This window comes from Aquarana catesbeiana, linkage group LG05 (assembly GCF_042186555.1).
Source record: "Aquarana catesbeiana isolate 2022-GZ linkage group LG05, ASM4218655v1, whole genome shotgun sequence".
Taxonomy (NCBI): domain Eukaryota; kingdom Metazoa; phylum Chordata; class Amphibia; order Anura; family Ranidae; genus Aquarana; species Aquarana catesbeiana.
In genome coordinates this window covers 15,049,418-15,071,924 of record NC_133328.1, presented here as the reverse complement: position 1 = coordinate 15,071,924, position 22,507 = coordinate 15,049,418, and the positions used below count along the sequence as shown (strand labels likewise).

Here is a 22,507-nt window from a genome sequence, read left to right as displayed (position 1 = left end):
GTGCCTGGCAGTGCGGGGCGGGACCACGTGTGCAGGGGTACTGCCGAGGGGGCGGGGACACGGCTGCATCTCTGAGGCTGGGGGCGGGACCAAGGTCCACACCTCCACTACTCGAGGCGGGGCCATTTTTTTATGGTTTTATGCTTCTCCTGAAGGGCGGGACCACGTGCTCACCTACCGCAGCCAGGGGCGGGGCGTGTTAAAAGCCGCACGGCCGGGGCGGTACTATATGTTCCGGAGGCGCGAACCTACTTTAGTCGGAAGGCGGGGCCATGTGGTCTAGACTACAGCTAGAGCTCGACTCCACCCACCGAAGGAGGGCTTATCACCACGGCAACCCAGACGTCACTTTTATGTCCCCGCTGTCGGGGCCATGCTTCCGGAGATTTCATCATGCAGTCTCTCGATGGGCGGCCTCAACAAAATGGCCGACTTGGTGTAATTTAGGAACCGGAAACGGGGACACAGCACCGGGGACTCAGGGTGATGACGTCATGTCGCTGTGGTGATGTCAGGAGCTCTGGCAGAGCAGTGTGACTTTGACATCGGTGAGTATCAGGAGGTGAGAGGTTTGTATGATGATTATTATTATCGTTCTATATAAATATTAATGACGTTACATTCTGGTTCTCTTTCTATAGAAGAACCGATAATCCCCCCAATCAACCTGTGATTACTCCATGTGGAGGACTACAAGTCCCATCATCACCCCCCTTTATGGAGGACTACAAGTCCCAGCATCCCCATCACCCCCCTTTATGGAGGACTACACGTCCCAGCATCACCATCACCCCCCTTTATGGAGGACTACAAGTCCCAGCATCACCATCACCCCCTTTATGGAGGACTGCAAGTCCCAGCATCCCCATCACCCCCCTTTATGGAGGACTGCAAGTCCCAGCATCCCCATCACCCCCCTTTATGGAGGACTGCAAGTCCCAGCATCCCCATCACCCCCCTTTATGGAGGACTGCAAGTCCCAGCATCCCCATCACCCCCCTTTATGGTGGACTACACGTCCCAGCATCACCATCACCCCCCTTTATGGAGGACTACAAGTCCCAGCATCACCATCACCCCCCCCCCCCCCCCCCTTTATGGAGGACTACAAGTCCCAGCATCCCCATCACCCCCTTTTATGGAGGACTACAAGTCCCAGCATCACCATCACCCACTTTGTGGAGGACTACAAGTCCCAGCATTCCCCATCACCCCCTTTATGGAGGACTACAAGTCCCAGCATCACCATCACCTCCCTTTATGGAGGACTGCAAGTCCCAGCATCACCATCACCTCCCTTTATGGAGGACTACAAGTCCCAGCATTCCCCATCACCCCCTTTATGGAGGACTACAAGTCCCAGCATCACCATCACCTCCCTTTATGGAGGACTACAAGTCCCAGCATCCCCATCACCCCCCTTTATGGAGGACTGCAAGTCCCAGCATCCCCATCACCCCCCTTTATGGAGGACTACACGTCCCAGCATCCCCATCACCCCCCTTTATGGAGGACTACAAGTCCCAGCATCCCCATCACCCCCTTTTATGGAGGACTACAAGTCCCAGCATCACCATCACCCCCCCCTTTATGGAGGACTACAAGTCCCAGCATCCCCATCACCCCCCCCCCCCCTTTATGGAGGACTACAAGTCCCAGCATCCCCATCACCCCCTTTATGGAGGACTACACGTCCCAGCATCCCCATCACCCCCTTTTATGGAGGACTACAAGTCCCAGCATCCCCATCACCCCCCCCCCTTTATGGAGGACTACAAGTCCCAGCATCCCCATCACCCCCTTTATGGAGGACTACAAGTCCCAGCATCCCCCTTTGTGGAGGACTACAAGTCCCAGCATCACCATCACCCACTTTGTGGAGGACTACAAGTCCCAGCATTCCCCATCACCCCCTTTATGGAGGACTACAAGTCCCAGCATCCCCATCACCCCCCTTTATGTAGGACTACAAGTCCCAGCATCCCCATCACCCACTTTATGGAGGACTACAAGTCCCAGCATCCCCCATCACCTCCCTTTATGGAGGACTGCAAGTCCCAGCATCCCCATCACCCCCCTTTATGGAGGACTACAAGTCCCAGCATCCCCATCACCCCCCCTTTATGGAGGACTACAAGTCCCAGCATCCCCATCACCCACTTTATGGAGGACTACAAGTCCCAGCATCCCCATCACCCACTTTATGGAGGACTACAAGTCCCAGCATCCCCATCACCCACTTTATGGAGGACTACAAGTCCCAGCATCCCCCATCACCTCCCTTTATGGAGGACTACAAGTCCCAGCATCCCCATCACCCACTTTATGGAGGACTACAAGTCCCAGCATTCCCCATCACCCCCTTTATGTAGGACTACAAGTCCCAGCATCCCCCATCACCCCCCTTTATGGAGGACTACAAGTCCCAGCATCCCCATCACCCACTTTGTGGAGGACTACAAGTCCCAGCATTCCCCATCACCCCCTTTATGGAGGACTACAAGTCCCAGCATCCCCATCACCCCCCTTTATGTAGGACTACAAGTCCCAGCATCCCCATCACCCACTTTATGGAGGACTACAAGTCCCAGCATCCCCCATCACCTCCCTTTATGGAGGACTGCAAGTCCCAGCATCCCCATCACCCCCCTTTATGGAGGACTACAAGTCCCAGCATCCCCATCACCCCCCCTTTATGGAGGACTACAAGTCCCAGCATCCCCATCACCCACTTTATGGAGGACTACAAGTCCCAGCATCCCCATCACCCACTTTATGGAGGACTACAAGTCCCAGCATCCCCATCACCCACTTTATGGAGGACTACAAGTCCCAGCATCCCCATCACCCACTTTATGGAGGACTACAAGTCCCAGCATCCCCCATCACCTCCCTTTATGGAGGACTACAAGTCCCAGCATCCCCATCACCCACTTTATGGAGGACTACAAGTCCCAGCATTCCCCATCACCCCCTTTATGTAGGACTACAAGTCCCAGCATCCCCCATCACCCCCCTTTATGGAGGACTACAAGTCCCAGCATCCCCCATCACCCCCCTTTATGGAGGACTACAAGTCCCAGCATCCCCCATCACCTCCCTTTATGGAGGACTACAAGTCCCAGCATCACCATCACCTCCCTTTATGGAGGACTGCAAGTCCCAGCATCCCCCATCACCTCCCTTTATGGAGGACTGCAAGTCCCAGCATCCCCATCACCCCCCTTTATGGAGGACTACAAGTCCCAGCATCCCCCATCACCTCCCTTTGTGGAGGACTACAAGTCCCAGCATCCCCATCACCCCCATTTATGGAGGACTACAAGTCCCAGCATCACCCCCTTTATGGAGGACTACAAGTCCCAGCATCACCATCACCCCCTTTTATGGAGGACTACAAGTCCCAGCATTCCCCATCACCCCCTTTATGGAGGACTACAAGTCCCAGCATCACCATCACCTCCCTTTATGGAGGACTGCAAGTCCCAGCATCACCATCACCTCCCTTTATGGAGGACTACAAGTCCCAGCATCCCCATCACCCCCCTTTATGGAGGACTACAAGTCCCAGCATCCCCATCACCCCCCTTTATGGAGGACTGCAAGTCCCAGCATCCCCATCACCCCCCTTTATGGAGGACTGCAAGTCCCAGCATCCCCATCACCCCCCTTTATGGTGGACTACACGTCCCAGCATCACCATCACCCCCCTTTATGGAGGACTACAAGTCCCAGCATCACCATCACCCCCCCCCCCCTTTATGGAGGACTACAAGTCCCAGCATCCCCATCACCCCCTTTTATGGAGGACTACAAGTCCCAGCATCCCCCTTTATGGAGGACTACAAGTCCCAGCATCACCATCACCCACTTTGTGGAGGACTACAAGTCCCAGCATTCCCCATCACCCCCTTTATGGAGGACTACAAGTCCCAGCATCACCATCACCTCCCTTTATGGAGGACTGCAAGTCCCAGCATCACCATCACCTCCCTTTATGAAGGACTACAAGTCCCAGCATCCCCATCACCCCCCTTTATGGAGGACTGCAAGTCCCAGCATCCCCATCACCCCCCTTTATGGAGGACTACACGTCCCAGCATCCCCATCACCCCCCTTTATGGAGGACTACAAGTCCCAGCATCCCCATCACCCCCTTTTATGGAGGACTACAAGTCCCAGCATCACCATCACCCCCCCTTTATGGAGGACTACAAGTCCCAGCATCCCCATCACCCCCCCCCTTTATGGAGGACTACAAGTCCCAGCATCCCCATCACCCCCTTTATGGAGGACTACACGTCCCAGCATCCCCATCACCCCCTTTTATGGAGGACTACAAGTCCCAGCATCCCCATCACCCCCCCCCCTTTATGGAGGACTACAAGTCCCAGCATCCCCATCACCCCCTTTATGGAGGACTACAAGTCCCAGCATCCCCCTTTGTGGAGGACTACAAGTCCCAGCATCACCATCACCCACTTTGTGGAGGACTACAAGTCCCAGCATTCCCCATCACCCCCTTTATGGAGGACTACAAGTCCCAGCATCCCCATCACCCCCCTTTATGTAGGACTACAAGTCCCAGCATCCCCATCACCCACTTTATGGAGGACTACAAGTCCCAGCATCCCCCATCACCTCCCTTTATGGAGGACTGCAAGTCCCAGCATCCCCATCACCCCCCTTTATGGAGGACTACAAGTCCCAGCATCCCCATCACCCCCCCTTTATGGAGGACTACAAGTCCCAGCATCCCCATCACCCACTTTATGGAGGACTACAAGTCCCAGCATCCCCATCACCCACTTTATGGAGGACTACAAGTCCCAGCATCCCCATCACCCACTTTATGGAGGACTACAAGTCCCAGCATCCCCCATCACCTCCCTTTATGGAGGACTACAAGTCCCAGCATCCCCATCACCCACTTTATGGAGGACTACAAGTCCCAGCATTCCCCATCACCCCCTTTATGTAGGACTACAAGTCCCAGCATCCCCCATCACCCCCCTTTATGGAGGACTACAAGTCCCAGCATCCCCATCACCCACTTTGTGGAGGACTACAAGTCCCAGCATTCCCCATCACCCCCTTTATGGAGGACTACAAGTCCCAGCATCCCCATCACCCCCCTTTATGTAGGACTACAAGTCCCAGCATCCCCATCACCCACTTTATGGAGGACTACAAGTCCCAGCATCCCCCATCACCTCCCTTTATGGAGGACTGCAAGTCCCAGCATCCCCATCACCCCCCTTTATGGAGGACTACAAGTCCCAGCATCCCCATCACCCCCCCTTTATGGAGGACTACAAGTCCCAGCATCCCCATCACCCACTTTATGGAGGACTACAAGTCCCAGCATCCCCATCACCCACTTTATGGAGGACTACAAGTCCCAGCATCCCCATCACCCACTTTATGGAGGACTACAAGTCCCAGCATCCCCATCACCCACTTTATGGAGGACTACAAGTCCCAGCATCCCCCATCACCTCCCTTTATGGAGGACTACAAGTCCCAGCATCCCCATCACCCACTTTATGGAGGACTACAAGTCCCAGCATTCCCCATCACCCCCTTTATGTAGGACTACAAGTCCCAGCATCCCCCATCACCCCCCTTTATGGAGGACTACAAGTCCCAGCATCCCCCATCACCCCCCTTTATGGAGGACTACAAGTCCCAGCATCCCCATCACCCCCCTTTATGGAGGACTACAAGTCCCAGCATCACCATCACCTCCCTTTATGGAGGACTGCAAGTCCCAGCATCCCCCATCACCTCCCTTTATGGAGGACTGCAAGTCCCAGCATCCCCATCACCCCCCTTTATGGAGGACTACAAGTCCCAGCATCCCCCATCACCTCCCTTTATGGAGGACTACAAGTCCCAGCATCCCCATCACCCCCATTTATGGAGGACTACAAGTCCCAGCATCACCCCCTTTATGGAGGACTACAAGTCCCAGCATCCCCATCACCCCCCTTTATGGAGGACTACAAGTCCCAGCATCACCATCACCCCCCCCCTTTATGGAGGACTACAAGTCCCAGCATCCCCATCACCCCCTTTTATGGAGGACTACAAGTCCCAGCATCACCATCACCCCCCCCCCCTTTATGGAGGACTACAAGTCCCAGCATCCCCATCACCCCCTTTATGGAGGACTACAAGTCCCAGCATCCCCCTTTATGGAGGACTACAAGTCCCAGCATCACCATCACCCACTTTGTGGAGGACTACAAGTCCCAGCATTCCCCATCACCCCCTTTATGGAGGACTACAAGTCCCAGCATCCCCCATCACCCCCCTTTATGTAGGACTACAAGTCCCAGCATCCCCATCACCCCCCTTTATGGAGGACTACAAGTCCCAGCATCACCATCACCCACTTTGTGGAGGACTACAAGTCCCAGCATTCCCCATCACCCCCTTTATGGAGGACTACAAGTCCCAGCATCCCCATCACCCCCCTTTATGGAGGACTACAAGTCCCAGCATTCCCATCACCCCCCCTTTATGGAGGACTACAAGTCCCAGCATCCCCATCACCCACTTTATGGAGGACTACAAGTCCCAGCATCCCCATCACCCACTTTATGGAGGACTACAAGTCCCAGCATCCCCATCACCCACTTTATGGAGGACTACAAGTCCCAGCATCCCCCATCACCTCCCTTTATGGAGGACTACAAGTCCCAGCATTCCCCATCACCCCCTTTATGTAGGACTACAAGTCCCAGCATCCCCCATCACCCCCCTTTATGGAGGACTACAAGTCCCAGCATCCCCCATCACCCCCCTTTATGTAGGACTACAAGTCCCAGCATCCCCATCACCCCCCTTTATGGAGGACTACAAGTCCCAGCATCACCATCACCTCCCTTTATGGAGGACTGCAAGTCCCAGCATCCCCCATCACCTCCCTTTATGGAGGACTACAAGTCCCAGCATCCCCATCACCCCCCTTTATGGAGGACTACAAGTCCCAGCATCCCCATCACCCCCCCTTTATGGAGGACTACAAGTCCCAGCATCCCCATCACCCACTTTATGGAGGACTACAAGTCCCAGCATCCCCATCACCCACTTTATGGAGGACTACAAGTCCCAGCATCCCCCATCACCTACCTTTATGGAGGACTACAAGTCCCAGCATCCCCCATCACCTCCCTTTATGGAGGACTACAAGTCCCAGCATCCCCTGTCTTCCCCTTTATAGTAGACTACAAGTCTCAGCATCCCCCTTTACCCCCTTTATGGAGGACTACAAGTCCCAGCATCCCCATCACCCCCTTTATGGAGGACTACAAGTCCCAGCATCCCCCTTTATGGAGGACTACAAGTCCCAGCATCACCATCACCCACTTTGTGGAGGACTACAAGTCCCAGCATTCCCCATCACCCCCTTTATGGAGGACTACAAGTCCCAGCATCCCCCATCACCCCCCTTTATGTAGGACTACAAGTCCCAGCATCCCCATCACCCCCCTTTATGGAGGACTACAAGTCCCAGCATCACCATCACCCACTTTGTGGAGGACTACAAGTCCCAGCATTCCCCATCACCCCCTTTATGGAGGACTACAAGTCCCAGCATCCCCATCACCCCCCTTTATGGAGGACTACAAGTCCCAGCATTCCCATCACCCCCCCTTTATGGAGGACTACAAGTCCCAGCATCCCCATCACCCACTTTATGGAGGACTACAAGTCCCAGCATCCCCATCACCCACTTTATGGAGGACTACAAGTCCCAGCATCCCCATCACCCACTTTATGGAGGACTACAAGTCCCAGCATCCCCCATCACCTCCCTTTATGGAGGACTACAAGTCCCAGCATTCCCCATCACCCCCTTTATGTAGGACTACAAGTCCCAGCATCCCCCATCACCCCCCTTTATGGAGGACTACAAGTCCCAGCATCCCCCATCACCCCCCTTTATGTAGGACTACAAGTCCCAGCATCCCCATCACCCCCCTTTATGGAGGACTACAAGTCCCAGCATCACCATCACCTCCCTTTATGGAGGACTGCAAGTCCCAGCATCCCCCATCACCTCCCTTTATGGAGGACTACAAGTCCCAGCATCCCCATCACCCCCCTTTATGGAGGACTACAAGTCCCAGCATCCCCATCACCCCCCCTTTATGGAGGACTACAAGTCCCAGCATCCCCATCACCCACTTTATGGAGGACTACAAGTCCCAGCATCCCCATCACCCACTTTATGGAGGACTACAAGTCCCAGCATCCCCCATCACCTACCTTTATGGAGGACTACAAGTCCCAGCATCCCCCATCACCTCCCTTTATGGAGGACTACAAGTCCCAGCATCCCCTGTCTTCCCCTTTATAGTAGACTACAAGTCTCAGCATCCCCCTTTACCCCCTTTATGGAGGACTACAAGTTCCAGCATCCCCCATCACCTCCCTTTATGGAGGACTACAAGTCCCAGCATCCCCTGTCTTCCCCTTTATAGTAGACTACAAGTCTCAGCATCCCCCTTTACCCCCTTTATGGAGGACTACAAGTCCCAGCATCCCCCGTCACCCCCTTTATGGAGGACTACAAGTTCCAGCATCCCATCACCTCTTTTATAGTAGACTACAAGTCCCAGCATCCCCTGTCTTCCCCTTTATGGAGGACTACAAGTCCCAGCATCCCCTAACTTCCCCTTTATAGTAGACTACAAGTCCCAGCATCCCCCGTCACCCCCCTTTATAGTAGACTACAAGACGCAGCATCCCCTGTCACCCCCTTAATGGAGGACTACAAGTCCCAGCATCCCCAAAGATGATTAGTTGATTACTGCCCATGTCTTATCTCTCTTCCTTCTCAGGTGTCTCAGTGATGTGGGAGGTTCTCTTCAGGATCTGACCAATCAGCATTGGGAATCGCCCGTCCCCGGGGTGTTATGGAAGCTCTCCGGAAGTCCGGCACAGCGCTGAGCACCGTTCTCTGGTAAATGGCGGGGGGTAGATCCCGGTACAGATAGATTAGAATTATCCGAGACAATCGCCGAGGGTGCCGCAGCTGACCTCTGCTTCTGAAAATGCTTTGTGCCTGGCTGCCATGCTGACCATCGGGTTTAACATGAGCCTTTCCTATGCTCACACAAGGGGGGGGGGCAGGAAGCATGGCGGAGAAGTCACATGGGGAGGGTGGGGGTGGGGTCTATGGGAGCGATCAGACGGCTGTACAGCTGTAAGTGTGTAAAATGCCACATGGATGGCAGTAAAAGGGTTAAAGTGTCAGTAAACCAAATAGAATTCTCAGTTTTACTATAAAACTAGTCAGTAAATATCTGGTGATCCCACCCGTAGGTTGGACTTCCTCATTCCCGGGGGAAACCCTTCGGAGGCCGATCTTCCCTCTGCAGCGTTGCCCCCGGACTTCACATTGTCCGGTTTTGTCAACAGCCGCAATTCTGCAGAGCGTTACCCATTCCCTCTCCGCTCCAGCAAAACTCCGCATGATGTATACCTTCCTTAAAGAGGAGCTGCAGTCTGCTCACATGATTTGTAATAAAACATCTTTGCCATTCTGAAGCTTCCCTCCAACCACTTTGCATATTATTTTATATATACTGTGATTCTGTACTTGCCAAATATGCTGCAGAAATCGCCCTCCACTGAGTCTGGCTGCAGCCATTTTAACTGTGGGCAGCTGAAGCTGCTGCCTGTTCACTTCCTGGATTTACACAGAGGCACACCTCCAGCTCTGCAGCTCTCATTGGCCCTCTTATGACTCATCCCCCCCCCCCCCCCCCTCCCGTCCTGGCAAACTCTCAGGAGAGTGAGAGAGAGAGCTGTGCATTATGTTGTAATCCTAGGCTAATGACCAGACAAGAAACAGGACGTGGGCTGTATAAGGGATTTACTGGCATAAAAAAAATACTATTCAAAGTTAAAACAACAACAGGGGCAGAAGATTTCATAGATGGGAAGATGAAAAAATGACTCAAATTCCGCTTTAAGAAATTGTTTTAAATTACAGGTTAGGCTCTATTCAGATGCGTGTGACTCCAAACTAGTGCGACTTTACATTGCGACTTTGGGTGGGTGCGACTTTGGCTGTTGCCCAACCGTCACAAGGTGCGACCCTTTGAGAGTTGACATTGCAGTCTATGGCACTCCTGTCGCATCAAAGTAGTGCAGGAACCTTTTTTTACCCCTTCAATGCCGGGCACTTTCACCCCCCTTCCTGCCCCAGGCCAATTTTCAGCTTTTAGCGCTGTCACACTTTGAATGACAATTGTGCCTTCATTTTACTCTGCACTAATATGATTAGTATACAATTTCCTTTTTTTTTCTTTACAAATAAATATATATATATATGTGTGTAAAGAAAAAAAAAAAAAGGAAGTTGAAAAAATTTATATATTTTTTTTTTTACATCTATCAAAATTTTATATATATATATATATATATATATATATATATATATATATATATATATATATATATATATATATATATATATATATATATATTTTTTTTTTATAAATACACTGTGACAAGAGCAATACAGCGTTACCATAGTAACATTGTACTACTCTGGGGAAGTAATAAGTATTTTTTTTTTCTTTAACACACAATATAGATTGCTTATAACATATGCTTGCTGTGATTAGCCACAGCTAATCACATAGTACAGATGGACTGTGATTGGCCCTGTATGCACCATGTGATCACTGTGACCAATCACAGCTAGCAGCACAATTGTACACAATGAAATGGCATGTAAGGAAGCCATCCTTTTGTTTACAATTGTCATGTGACCTGTTGTGATTGGTCACAGTGATGACACGGTACCGGCAGCCTGGCCGGTGCACTGATCAGTTATCGGCTGTGTCCACCGGACGGATCGCACCACAGCGCGGGCCTGTTCACGTCATATGACGCCCACCCAGAACAGCCAAAGTTCCGCCCAGCCGCCATTTTGCTATGGGGAATAAAGCCTTACAATCAATCCGAAGATAAATATTAAAGAAACTATGTATGATTTTTTTTTTTTTCTCTTTGTGAACGGTGGTCATGTGACTGCTTTGCAGAAGATGGCGGTCACCTGATGCCCTGTTGCTTAGCCCCTCCCCCCCAAAGACCGACGCCATGCAGTACGGAGAAGCAAGATGAGTCATGTGACCAGAATAAAATTTACTGAAAAAAAAAAAAAAAATCATCCTACTTGTAATGGTGCGATTTCGGGATGGATTAGTCTTCTATAGCCAATCTTTATGGTGAGAGGGATGTAGATGGGTTTACTGACACTTTAGGGTCCATGTATAAAACATTCACTTGAACGATTGTCAGAAGCGTTCTGCAAACTCAACTAAATTTCCTTTTTTATTTTCTAATAGATTGATTCCTGTATCGCCAGCGCCATCTAGTGGCCAGAATGCGGTATATGTCCTCATAGAAGGACTTGACGATATCACATTTTTGCCACTAGGTGCAGCTGACGATTTTTATTTTTGTTTTATTAGTAAAATCCGCGTTGTTTAGCTTGTACGAATGCATCTGACATTCGTGCAACAAATGTTTTATAAATAATGGACCCCCCCCCTTAAGTGACCTTTTTACGTTGGCAACATTGTAAAAAAATTTGTGGCAGATAAAAAAGTACAGAAATGTATTCACGGAATGCCACTGATTTACTACAACCCCCTCCTGTGTTCCCTTTCAGCTCTGTGCAGTACTCGCCTCTCAGGAGGTTTCTCCCCGCAGCGTGCCGCCTCCTCCACTCCTCGTCTGATCTACACAGCGCAAACAAAGCGTGCATAGGCCGCTCCGGCAGATCCACTTACCTGAGGACCTACCCGGTGCTACTGGTCCAGCCTGATGGGTCCACCATCACCATCCACTACAAGGAGCCACGAAGACTGCTGACTGTAAGGAACATGTGACTAGTGTATCTTCTCTGTACAGCACCGCAGTATATGTCAGAGCTGTATGATAATGATAGTGTTTGACTGTGGGGGGGGATTATAATGGGCACAGCGGGTGTACAGACCTGGGAACTCAGCACAGGGATGGTGGGAACCCCTCATAATGGGCACAGCAGGTGTACAGACCCAGGAACTCAGCACAGGGATGGTGGGAACCCCTCTTAGTGGTGTGATCTGAAGAAGTAGTGTAATTGTAGATGTAGTTTAATTCTGGGTTATTAAAAATATAGTATTAAAGTGGAGGGCCACCCTAAAATAGAAAATAGCATAAAAAAAATTAAAAAAAACATTTGAAAAAAATTTTTTTTTTTAAACTTACCTGAACCCTTGTTGCTAGGCAGTCTTCGTAATCTGCCTCTTCCTATTCCGCGGCGTGTTCTGCTCCTAGCTGAGCGGCCCCGTTGCCTTCTGGGAACTGTGTGTGTGTTCCCAGAAAACCACGGGGCCATTCACAGATCGCCGCGCCGCTCGCGCGTGCGCAGTAGGAAACTGGCAGTGAAACCGCAAGGCTCCACTGCCTGTTTCCCTTACCTAGGATGGCGGTGCCAGGACCCGAGAGCCGAGGGACGGGTCGGCCTTGGGCGGCCAACATCGTGGGCACCCAGGACAGGTAAGTCTACTTACTTAAAGTCAGCAGCTACAGTGTTTGTAGCTGCTGACTTTTAAAAAAAAAAAAAATTATAGCGGCTGGAATCCCGCTTTAACCACTTCAGCCCCGGAAGAATTTACCCCCTTCCTGACCAGAGCACTTTTTGTGATTCGGCACTGCGTCGCTTTAACTGACAATTGCGCAGTGGTGCGACGTGGCTCCCAAACAAAATTGACGTCCTTTTTTTCCCCACAAATAGAGCTTTCTTTTGGTTGTATTTGATCACCTGTGATTTTTATTTTTTGCGCTATAAACAAAATAAGAGCGACAATTTTGAAAAAAATTCATTATTTCCAAAACGTCTTTCAGGACAGCACCCGAGAGATCATGGCTCCTCCTCCCACAGGAAACACCTCATCAATTAAGTCTTTAAATTGGAGCCCTCCACGTTGCCTCGTCAGTTTTTTGTGTTTCCTCCTGCTGGAGGAACACCTCTGGTGGGTGCCATGATCTCTCAGGTTTATCCTGGGAGACACAGGTTCTCACCTGTTAGGTCTTTTTATGGCTAGGAGAGTGAGCCTCCCACTTGCCTCTCAGATGGATGGTCCCGTGGGCTCCCTCTCCCTCTTCCGTGCTCGGGGAGAGCCTGTACGTCTGGGGGTGCTGCCTCCAAATTTTTTGGCCAGAAAGGCGGCCGTCCTCTGTTCCCTGCGGGCTGCATTGGAGGAACGAGCGGTGGCGGCCGCCATGTTTCTGGTGGCAGAAGAGCGCTTCAGCCACGTCCTGTAATGGGAGGAGGCAGCACTTCCGGGTCGGCGCGCGCGTCATTTCCGGTCGCAAAGCGCAGTGGGAGAGGGCAGGGTCACCTGGTGCCTTATTTCCGGTTCCAGGTCAGCGCAGCGGCGTTTTCGAATCTGGAACTGGTCGTTTCACCACGCACCGCAGACAGCTATGGATAGCGATGCAGCGGATAAGGGGGCATGCCAAGGCGCCAGCAAGGCTAAGGTAAGGGACTGTGTCCTCTATTACCCGGGGCCGTTTTCTCCTGTGGGGGGGTTACTCACCCTTTCCCCCACCACCCCCCCCCCCCTCCCCTCCATGGGAATGTATGTTGCAGTGGCTAGATTTAGTATATCTGCCCTACAACAGGGGATTAGGTGGTGGTGGCTTGCTGGGCACATGGAAAGTGAGATGTTATCTTCCTTAGTGCACCTGGGTGTCTTATTTGCGCTGTATTGCAGCCTTTTAAGCGTGGTTCCATGTCTCTTTTCTGTTTGTCCAGGCCAAAGGTTCTGCCCAACCAGTCAAGAAAAGGTGCCCTGTCTGCAAAGAGAAATTAAGCGATGCTTGGACCAAAACGCTTTGTGCAGAGTGCATTACAAGTTTGGTCAGAGAGGAGACTCCATCCGTATGTGGCGACTTGGTTTCAACAATAAAGGATGAGCTCCGGGCCACCTTTCAAGCTTTTAGGTCTAACCTAAGAGAGGAACCAGGTCCCTCTAGGGATTCTTTGGTTCCGCAGCCATCTTCAGAACCCCAGGGCGGCTCTCAAATAATTTTTGGGGGTCCGATATCCCAGGACGCTTCCCAAGGGTTCGTTTCCCTCGCTCCAGATGATACAGATTCTGAGGAGGAGGAAAATGAATCAGATGCTGCTTCTAAATACAAATTGTCATTAGAAGAGGTGGGAGGACTCCTGAAGGTAATCCATGCCACTTTGGGGATAGAAGAGGAAAAGAAGGAACTCTCCCTGCATGACCGCATGTATGCTGGTTTAGGAGATTCAAAAGGCCGTTCTTTTCCAGTCCATTCAGTTATCACTGATATGATTAAAAAAGAGTGGCTGGAACCTGAGAAAAAGCCTTTCTTTTCCCGGGCTCACAAGAAAAGATTTCCATTTGAGGAAAATCCAGATTCTATATGGAATAAGGTTCCAAAATTGGACTCTGCCTTTTCTCAGGTCTCTAAGTCTACGGACCTCGCCTTTGAGGATATGGGCACTCTGAAGGAGCCTATGGACAAAAGGATGGACCTGCTTCTTAAAAGAACCTGGCAATCAGTGATGCACAATCTGAAACCAGCAATGGCAACAACCTGTGTTGCAAGGAACTTAGATCACTGGGTTAACCAGTTGAAAGCCCATGTCATAGCAGATTCCTCAAAACAGGAGATTCTAGACTCTTTTTCAACCCTGTCTGCAGCAATATCATATATTGCGGATGCGTCTGCGGAATCTATCCGCATGTCAGCAAGGTCAGCAGCTTTAACTAATTCTGCCAGAAGGGCCTTATGGCTGAAGACGTGGCCAGGGGATGCTGCATCTAAAAATAGACTGTGTGGTATTCCGTTTGCAGGTGATCTGCTATTCGGTTCAGAGCTAGAGTCCATTCTTGACCGTACGGCAGATAAGAAAAAGTAGTTTCCGGTTAAGAAAAAGCAGGTGCAAACCCGTAAGCGTTTCTTTTGGCCCCAAAAAGGTCAGCAGGAAGGAAAAACGCAGGGCAAGAGGAAATCATGGTGTTCTCAGAAGCCCAAAGGTAGGGGTGGAGTCCTCTTCAATCCTCCTGCGGCCTCCGCAAAACCACAATGACTCCTTCAAGGTCGGGGGAAGACTCCAGGAGTTTCTTCCTCAGTGGAGAGCCATTTCTTCAAATCAGTTCGTTGTAAATATGCTCTCCCAGGGGTATGTGATAGAATTCACGGAAGAGCCTCCAAAAAGATTCCTGGTGACAAACGTCCCAAGGGATGCAGTCAAGGCTTTCGCCATGAAGTCCCTAATTCAGGAACTGAAAAATCAGAAAGTCATTGTTCCGGTCCCGTCAGGGGGAGTTCTTCCAGGGGTTCTACTCACATGTTTTTCTGGTTCAGAAACCTTCAGGAAAGTTCCGTCTTATCCTGAATCTCAAAATGTTGAACAAATCAGTAGAGTACAGAAGGTTTCGGATGGATTCAATATTTTCAGTAAGAAACCTCCTGTATCAAGGGTGTTATATGGCATCAATAGATTTACAAGATGCCTACCTCCACATTCCTATTGCCGCCAGGTCACAGAAATATCTGAGGTTAGCACTGAAAGAAGGGAAGAAGGTGGTACATCTACAATTCAGAGCACTCCCGTTTGGTCTGTCATCATCCCCAAGGTCTTCACGAAAATAATGGCCGAAGCTCTGGCGCCTCTGCGTCTAGAGGGGATCTCAGTTATTCCTTATCTGGACGACCTGCTGTTTTTTGCTCAGACCAGAGAAGGTCTTCAAGAAAACTTGCTCAGAACCGTGTTCACCTAGAATCCATAGGGTGGATTTTAAACCTTCAAAAATCAAATCTGATTCCCTCACAGGAAGTGTTATTCCTGGGTTTCCGTATCAACTCTTTGGAACAAAAAATTTTTCTTCCAGAGGAAAAACAGGAAAAGTTGGTACAAGTGGTGTCACTGCTACAGTCCAATCAATTTCTGTCCATCAGGAAGGTCATGTCAGCATTGGGAACCCTGACCTCTTCCATACCGGCCATCCAGTGGGCAAAGCTCCACTTCAGACCTCTGCAAAGTTTCCTGTTAAAAACCTGGAATCACCAGCAGGATTCACTAGATTCATTAGTGAAGATCCCTACTTCAGTAAAAAGAAGTCTTTGGTGGTGGAAGAACCAGACAAGGTATTCAGAGGGTCTGTTATGGTCCTTCCCAACTCAGGTGAGGTTGACAACCGATGCCAGTTCCTGGGGTTGGGGGGCTCATATGAGCGGCCGGTGGGCCCAGGGCTCGTGGGCCACAAAAGATGCACTGAGGTCCTCAAATTGGAGGGAACTAAAAGCTATAGAGATGGCCTTACTGACCTTTGTGAAAGAAGTCCAGGGGCAGCATACTCAGATCCTGTCAGACAACGCCACGGCAGTGGCTTACATAAACAGACAGGGAGGAACCAGAAGCAAAGTTCTGCAAAGCCTGGCAAAAGGCATTCTGAGTTGGGCAGAGCTCCATACTCTATCCTTATCCGCGGTCCATTTGAAAGGGACCCTAAACAGAGTAGCGGACTTCCTAAGCAGGAACCAGATATTGGAAGCGGAGTGGCAATTGAATCCAGAAGTCTTCCATTTAATAGTGCAGAAATGGGGGCGCCCAAGAGTGAATCTCTTTGCCACCCAGGAAAACTCGCAAATGTCTCGCTTCTTCTCCCTGAACAGGAACGAGGCATCACTGGCAGTGGATGCTCTGGCGCATGATTGGAAATTTCACCTCTGTTACGCATTCCCCCCGTTTCAGCTTATCCCTCGGGTCATAGCAAAAATCAGGAAGGAGGATACAACAGTGATCCTTATCACTCCCTTCTGGCCAAAAAGGCCTTATTTTTCATCCCTTCTTCAGATGCAACTAAAACCATACTGGCACCTTCCGTTAAGAAAAGACCTTCTGTTACAAGGTCCTCTGCTTCACCAGGAAGTAGCAAAACTAAAGCTCACGGCCTGGCTACTGAGGAACAGCTCTTGAAGAGAAAAGGTTTCTCGGATAGGTTGGTAGCTACCCTCCTATCCAGTAGAAAGAAGGTTACAAGAGCAATATATTCCAAAGTTTGAACTCCTGGTGCACAGCATCTGACAGATCACCAAAACAAACTTCTTCTGTTCTTGAGTTCCTGCAAGAAGGGGCGGACAAGGGCCTAGCGGTCAGCACCCTCAAGGTTCAAGTTGCTGCGCTGGGGGTATTCCTGGAAAAATCCATTTCATCAGAACCCCTAGTAATAAGATTCTTCAAAGCTCTTACCCGGTCTAGACCAGTGGTAATCAAAAGCTGTCCAGCATGGGACTTATCGGTTGTTCTACAGGCCCTGACCAAGGAAACTTTTGAACCCATTAATTTAGCCTCCCTGAAATTAATTACTTTGAAAACCGTTTTTTTTAGTGGCTGTTACAACAGCTCGAAGAGTTAGTGAGCTGCAAGCCTTATCAATCAGGGAGCCTTTCTTTTCCATTTTTTCAGACCGAATTGTTCTGAAGACGGATCCTAATTTTTTGCCGAAGGTCGCTTCGATCCAGAATCGAACTCAGGAAATAATACTTCCTACCTTTTGTTCTAATCCATCGTGTAAGAAGGAAGAAGAATTCCATACCCTGGATGTTAAAAGAGCAGTCTTGAGTTGCTTGGAAAACACTAAAGACTTTAGATGTTCAGATGCTCTATTTGTTTTATTTTCCGGTAATAAAAAAGGAAGACAAGCTTCTAGAGGAACCATTGCCAGATGGTTGAGAATGGCTATCTCAGAAGCCTATTCTCTTACAGGTCAAGAGAGTCCAGTGAATGTCCGGGCTCATTGTACAAGAGCTTCGGCGGTGAGTTGGGCAGAAAAAGCTGGCGCCACCCCCGAACAAATCTGTAAGGCAGCTACTTGGACAAGTCTGACAACCTTTGCCCGTCATTATAGGTTAGACCTCATGACGGCTGGGGACCAGGCTTTTGGAAAGAAAGTCTTACAGGCTGTTGTCCCACCCTAAATGGAGTAAGTCTCGATTATCCTCTCGGGTGCTGTCCTGAAAGACGTTTTGGAAAATTGCAAGTTAGACTTACCGGTAACTTGTTTTCCAATAGGCTTTCAGGACAGCAGTAACCCGCCCTTTTTTATGCTAATGCTGTAATACTATGATATAACTGTCGCTTATGTGTTGCAGCTGGGGCTGGAGTTCTCTACAAACAACTGACGAGGCAACGTGGAGGACTCCAATTTAAAGACTTAATTGATGAGGTGTTTCCTGTGGGAGGAGGAGCCATGATCTCTCGGGTGCTGTCCTGAAAGCCTATTGGAAAACAAGTTACCGGTAAGTCTAACTTGCAATTTTTTTACATTTTGCTATAATAAATATCCCCCAAAAATATATAAAAAAACTTTTTTTTTCCTCAGTTTAGGCTGATACGTATTCTTCTACATATTTTTGGTTAAAAAAAAATCGCAATAAGCGTTTATTGATTGGTTTGCGCAAAAGTTATAACGTTTACTAAATAGGGGATAGTTTTATGGCATTTTTATTAATAATTTTTTTTTTTACTAGTAATGGCGGCGATCAGTGATTTTTATTGTGACTGCGACATTATGGCGGACATGTCGGACATTTTTGACACATTTTTGGAACCATTGTCATTTATACAGCGATCAGTGCGATTAAAAATGCACTGATTACTGTGTAAATGACACTGGCAGTGAAGGAGTTAACTACTAGGGGGCGGGGAGGGGTTAATCAGTACTAGGGGATTGATTCTAACTGTAGGGGGGAGGGGCTGTGTGTGTCACTAGACTGATCATTGCTCCGGATGACAGGGAGCAGTGATCAGTGACACTGTCACTAGGCAGAACGGGGAGATGCTGTTTACATCAGCATCTCCCCGTTCGTCCTCTCCGTGAGGCAATCGCGGGTATCCCCGCGGCGATCGAGTCCGCGGGACCCGCGACCCGACTCGCGGAGCTCCCGGCCGGCGCGCACACGCGATGGCACGGCAGGGAATTCAAATGGACGTACAGGTATGCCCATTTGCCCAGCCGTGCCATTCTGCCGACGTACATCGTCGTGCGCCGGTCGGGAACCGGTTAAATATCAGTCATGCACGTATGTTCTTTTATTAGCATTTGAAAAGGACAGAGACAGTTATTTTAGGATGGAAGTGACACCTAGATGCCAATAAAAGTTCCCATTAGAAGTAAACATAGATTGCCACCTTCCTGAGGCCTCAAAGAAAACTGCTAGTCATCTTGGCTACACGAATCCGCAGGGGGCATTCGCGAGGCACCGGCCGGTCTGCAAACTTTGAATAATATCAACAGATCTAAGGAACCTATTTTATAAAAGCTCAAATATTAGCGGATTTCTGTTTTTATCCTTTTTTATTTTCATAGCAAATTGTGTGTCTTTCTGTATTTTTTGTATTTTTTTTTTTTTTTTTGTAACTCCTTTTTCTTTGTATATATCTTTAATGCACTGCCCACTTTCAGGATATTAAATGATAAAATTAATAAGTGACTTCTGTGTACTAAGCTAGGACTCATATCTCTGGAAAGGTTGTTGTATTTTAGTGCCTAAGTACTCGGTCTAAGTGATGTGCCAATCGGTATGCAATTGCACTGCGTGTTGGCAGATTGCATGCAGATTGTAAGCTAACAGATCTTCCAGACGGAGATCTGTGTGTGTGTGTGTGGTGGCTCAGCAGACCAGTCTGCGGACAAACTGTTGGGTGGTGGCAGGCTATCGTTTATTGTGTGTCTGTGGGAAGAGTGATTAATACCAGGGTTCAAGCTTGCAGGATAGCTGGAGGAACCCTAAAAGTGTATAGTAATTGCTGGACTGCTCCCCAACCCTTTGAGTGCACCAGATTGTATGTAAGATTCGTATCTGCCTGTGTGTGGTCAGCTAGCTGGATTGGAGTGGAGTCTCCCTCTAGTGGTGGCCAAAGGTAGTGCAGGCTGTGAAAGTACCACAGTCAGTCTTACATGCTCGGTATAAGTTCCCCCTTAGTTCCTCATATACCCTGGTCACGGAACGCACGTTGTGGCTAGCTAGTCGCCGTGGGCGTGCATATCCGGGACACCCTCATAATGGGCACAGCAGGTGTACAGACCCGGGAACTCAGCACAGGGATGGTGAGAACCCCTCATAATGGGCACAGCAGGTGTACAGACCCGGGAACTCAGCACAGGGATGGTGAGAACCCCTCATAATGGGCACAGCAGGTGTACAGACCCGGGAACTCAGCACAGGGATGGTGAGAACCCCTCATAATGGGCACAGCAGGTGTACAGACCCGGGAACTCAGCACAGGGATGGTGGGAGCCCCTCATAATGGGCACAGCAGGTGTACAGACCCAGGAACTCAGCACAGGGATGGTGAGAACCCCTCATAATAGTGTTGTCCCCATACCACTTTTCTGAAGACTGTACAAGGCCGATACTTTTTTTTTTTTCAAGTACTCGCTGATACTGATACTTTTGTCACATGACAGTTTTCAAAGCACAATACAGGCTAATGATAGGTGGCACTGAAGAGCACTGATAGATGGCACTGAGTGATGGCTGGCACTGATACGTGGCACTTATGGGGAATTCCTGGCCTGGCATAATAAATTACATGAATGATGAGAGAAAAGGAAGGATTTTGCAATGCTGTATGGCATATAGCATTGCAAAATCCTCCCTTTACTCATCATTCATCATATACAGTAGTATGCTGAGACGCTCATTTTGGTACACCTTGCCGCAGTAAGCAGCAGTAAGCATCTTGTTACACCCAGCCCGAACTATATGGGCTGGGTGTAACAAGATGTCCGCTGCTGGTTTACTGCGGTCGAGAGCAGGGTGTACCAAGATGGGCGTCGTCATGTTTAACCCTCCGAGGGAGACACGGAACTTCACTTCCTTTTACCTAATGTGATGGCTCCGGTCTCCGATTTTGACGGAATTCAACGGAATGGCCAGGGCAGGGATGCCACCCTGCATCCCTGCCCCAGCCAGCTTACCACTTGTTCCACTGCTGCCAGCCTGTTGACACGCTCTCTGCCCTGCCTGTTGACTTCCGGTTCCGCCGCATTCCCAGGTATCACAGGGATGGTGGAAACCCCTCATAATGGGCACAGCAGGTGTACAGACCCGGGAACTCAGCACAGGGATGGTGGGAACCCCTCATAATGGGCACAGCAGGTGTACAGACCCGGGAACTCAGCACATGGATGGTGAGGACCCCTCATAATGGGCACAGCAGGTGTACAGACCCGGGAACTCAGCACAGGGATGGTGGGAACCCCTCATAATGGGCACAGCAGGTGTACAGACCCGGGAACTCAGCACAGGGATGGTGGGAACCCCTCATAATGGGCACAGCAGGTGTACAGACCCGGGAACTCAGCACAGGGATGGTGGGAACCCCTCATAATGGGTACAGCAGGTGGTACAGACCCGGGAACTCAGCACAGGGATGGTGGGAACCCCTCATAATGGGCACAGCGGGTGTACAGACCTGGGAACTCAGCACAGGGATGGTGGGAACCCCTCATAATGGGCACAGCAGGTGTACAGACCTGGGAACTCAGCACAGGGATGGTGGGAACCCCTCATAATGGGCACAGCGGGTGTACAGACCTATAAAAATAGGTTGTAGAGTCCATTCTTGCACAGACCTTGCTCCAGGATGTGACATCTTTCATGATATGATTGGTCATGTGTCCCTGTGTTCTCTCTCCCTCTCTCTCTCCACAGATGCCGATAGATGTCACCACGCTGTCTGAAGACGAGCGGAAGGCGCGGCAGCGTCTCAGGGACCAGTCCAAGAAGGTGAAGGCCAAGAAGGAGAAGGACATCTATGATGACTTCAGCTTAGACGAGTACAAGAAGTTCTGGAAGAAGAAATAAATCCCACTGAGAGCTGTGATTGTACATAGAATTATCGGGTCACGAGCAGAACTAATAAAGATTTTTTTTTTTTATATTGAAAGCATTGATTTTGTCTTTGTAATAAGATCATTTCATGTTCAAGGAGTCTACTTAATAAGCGGCAGTCACACCACATCACATGCGTTGGGTTGACCTGCATTGTTATCTGTTCTTTCACAGCATTGCATTGATGTGAAGGTTTTTTTTTTGTTCACAACAGGAGCCAAAATACATGACTTTTTTTCAAAATCAGCCACAGCCTGAGTAGCAAAGCCTGTCCCCTGCCAGAATGCTGTAGAATAGAACCTTGCTCTCTGTTTGGAAGCAGTAGTCTCTCTGCGGAGGTGCGATACACCCCCTGCTACATATCTGCATTCATTAAAGCTCATGCCCCCTACTAGAGAGCTCTGGCTCTGACACAGGAAGGGATATGTCAGTCCTCTGCAGAGAGGCCGCTGCTTCCACACAGAGAGCCCTTCTCTGCAACATCCTGACATGCTTTACTCTGAAATTTAAAATATACAATTCTATTCCAGAATGTATTCTTAAAGTGATTCTA

The 22,507-nt window shown here is 49.8% G+C and overlaps 1 protein-coding gene across 2 annotated transcripts; it reads left to right on the top strand.

Moving 5' to 3' along the window:
- Positions 1 to 393: 393 nt before the first annotated feature.
- On the top strand, positions 394 to 22,002 carry MRPL55 (mitochondrial ribosomal protein L55). Of its 2 annotated transcripts, none has more exons than XM_073629451.1 (4): positions 394 to 548; positions 8,853 to 8,974; positions 11,699 to 11,903; positions 21,775 to 22,002. In XM_073629451.1, exons 2-4 carry the CDS (start codon positions 8,928 to 8,930, stop codon positions 21,925 to 21,927), a joined length of 405 nt encoding a protein of 134 aa, XP_073485552.1. In that variant the 5' UTR covers positions 394 to 548; positions 8,853 to 8,927; the 3' UTR covers positions 21,928 to 22,002. The 2 variants fall into 2 exon arrangements, with proteins under 2 accessions (XP_073485552.1, XP_073485553.1); XM_073629452.1 differs by having other exon boundaries at positions 469 to 562.
- Positions 22,003 to 22,507: the final 505 nt, after the last annotated feature.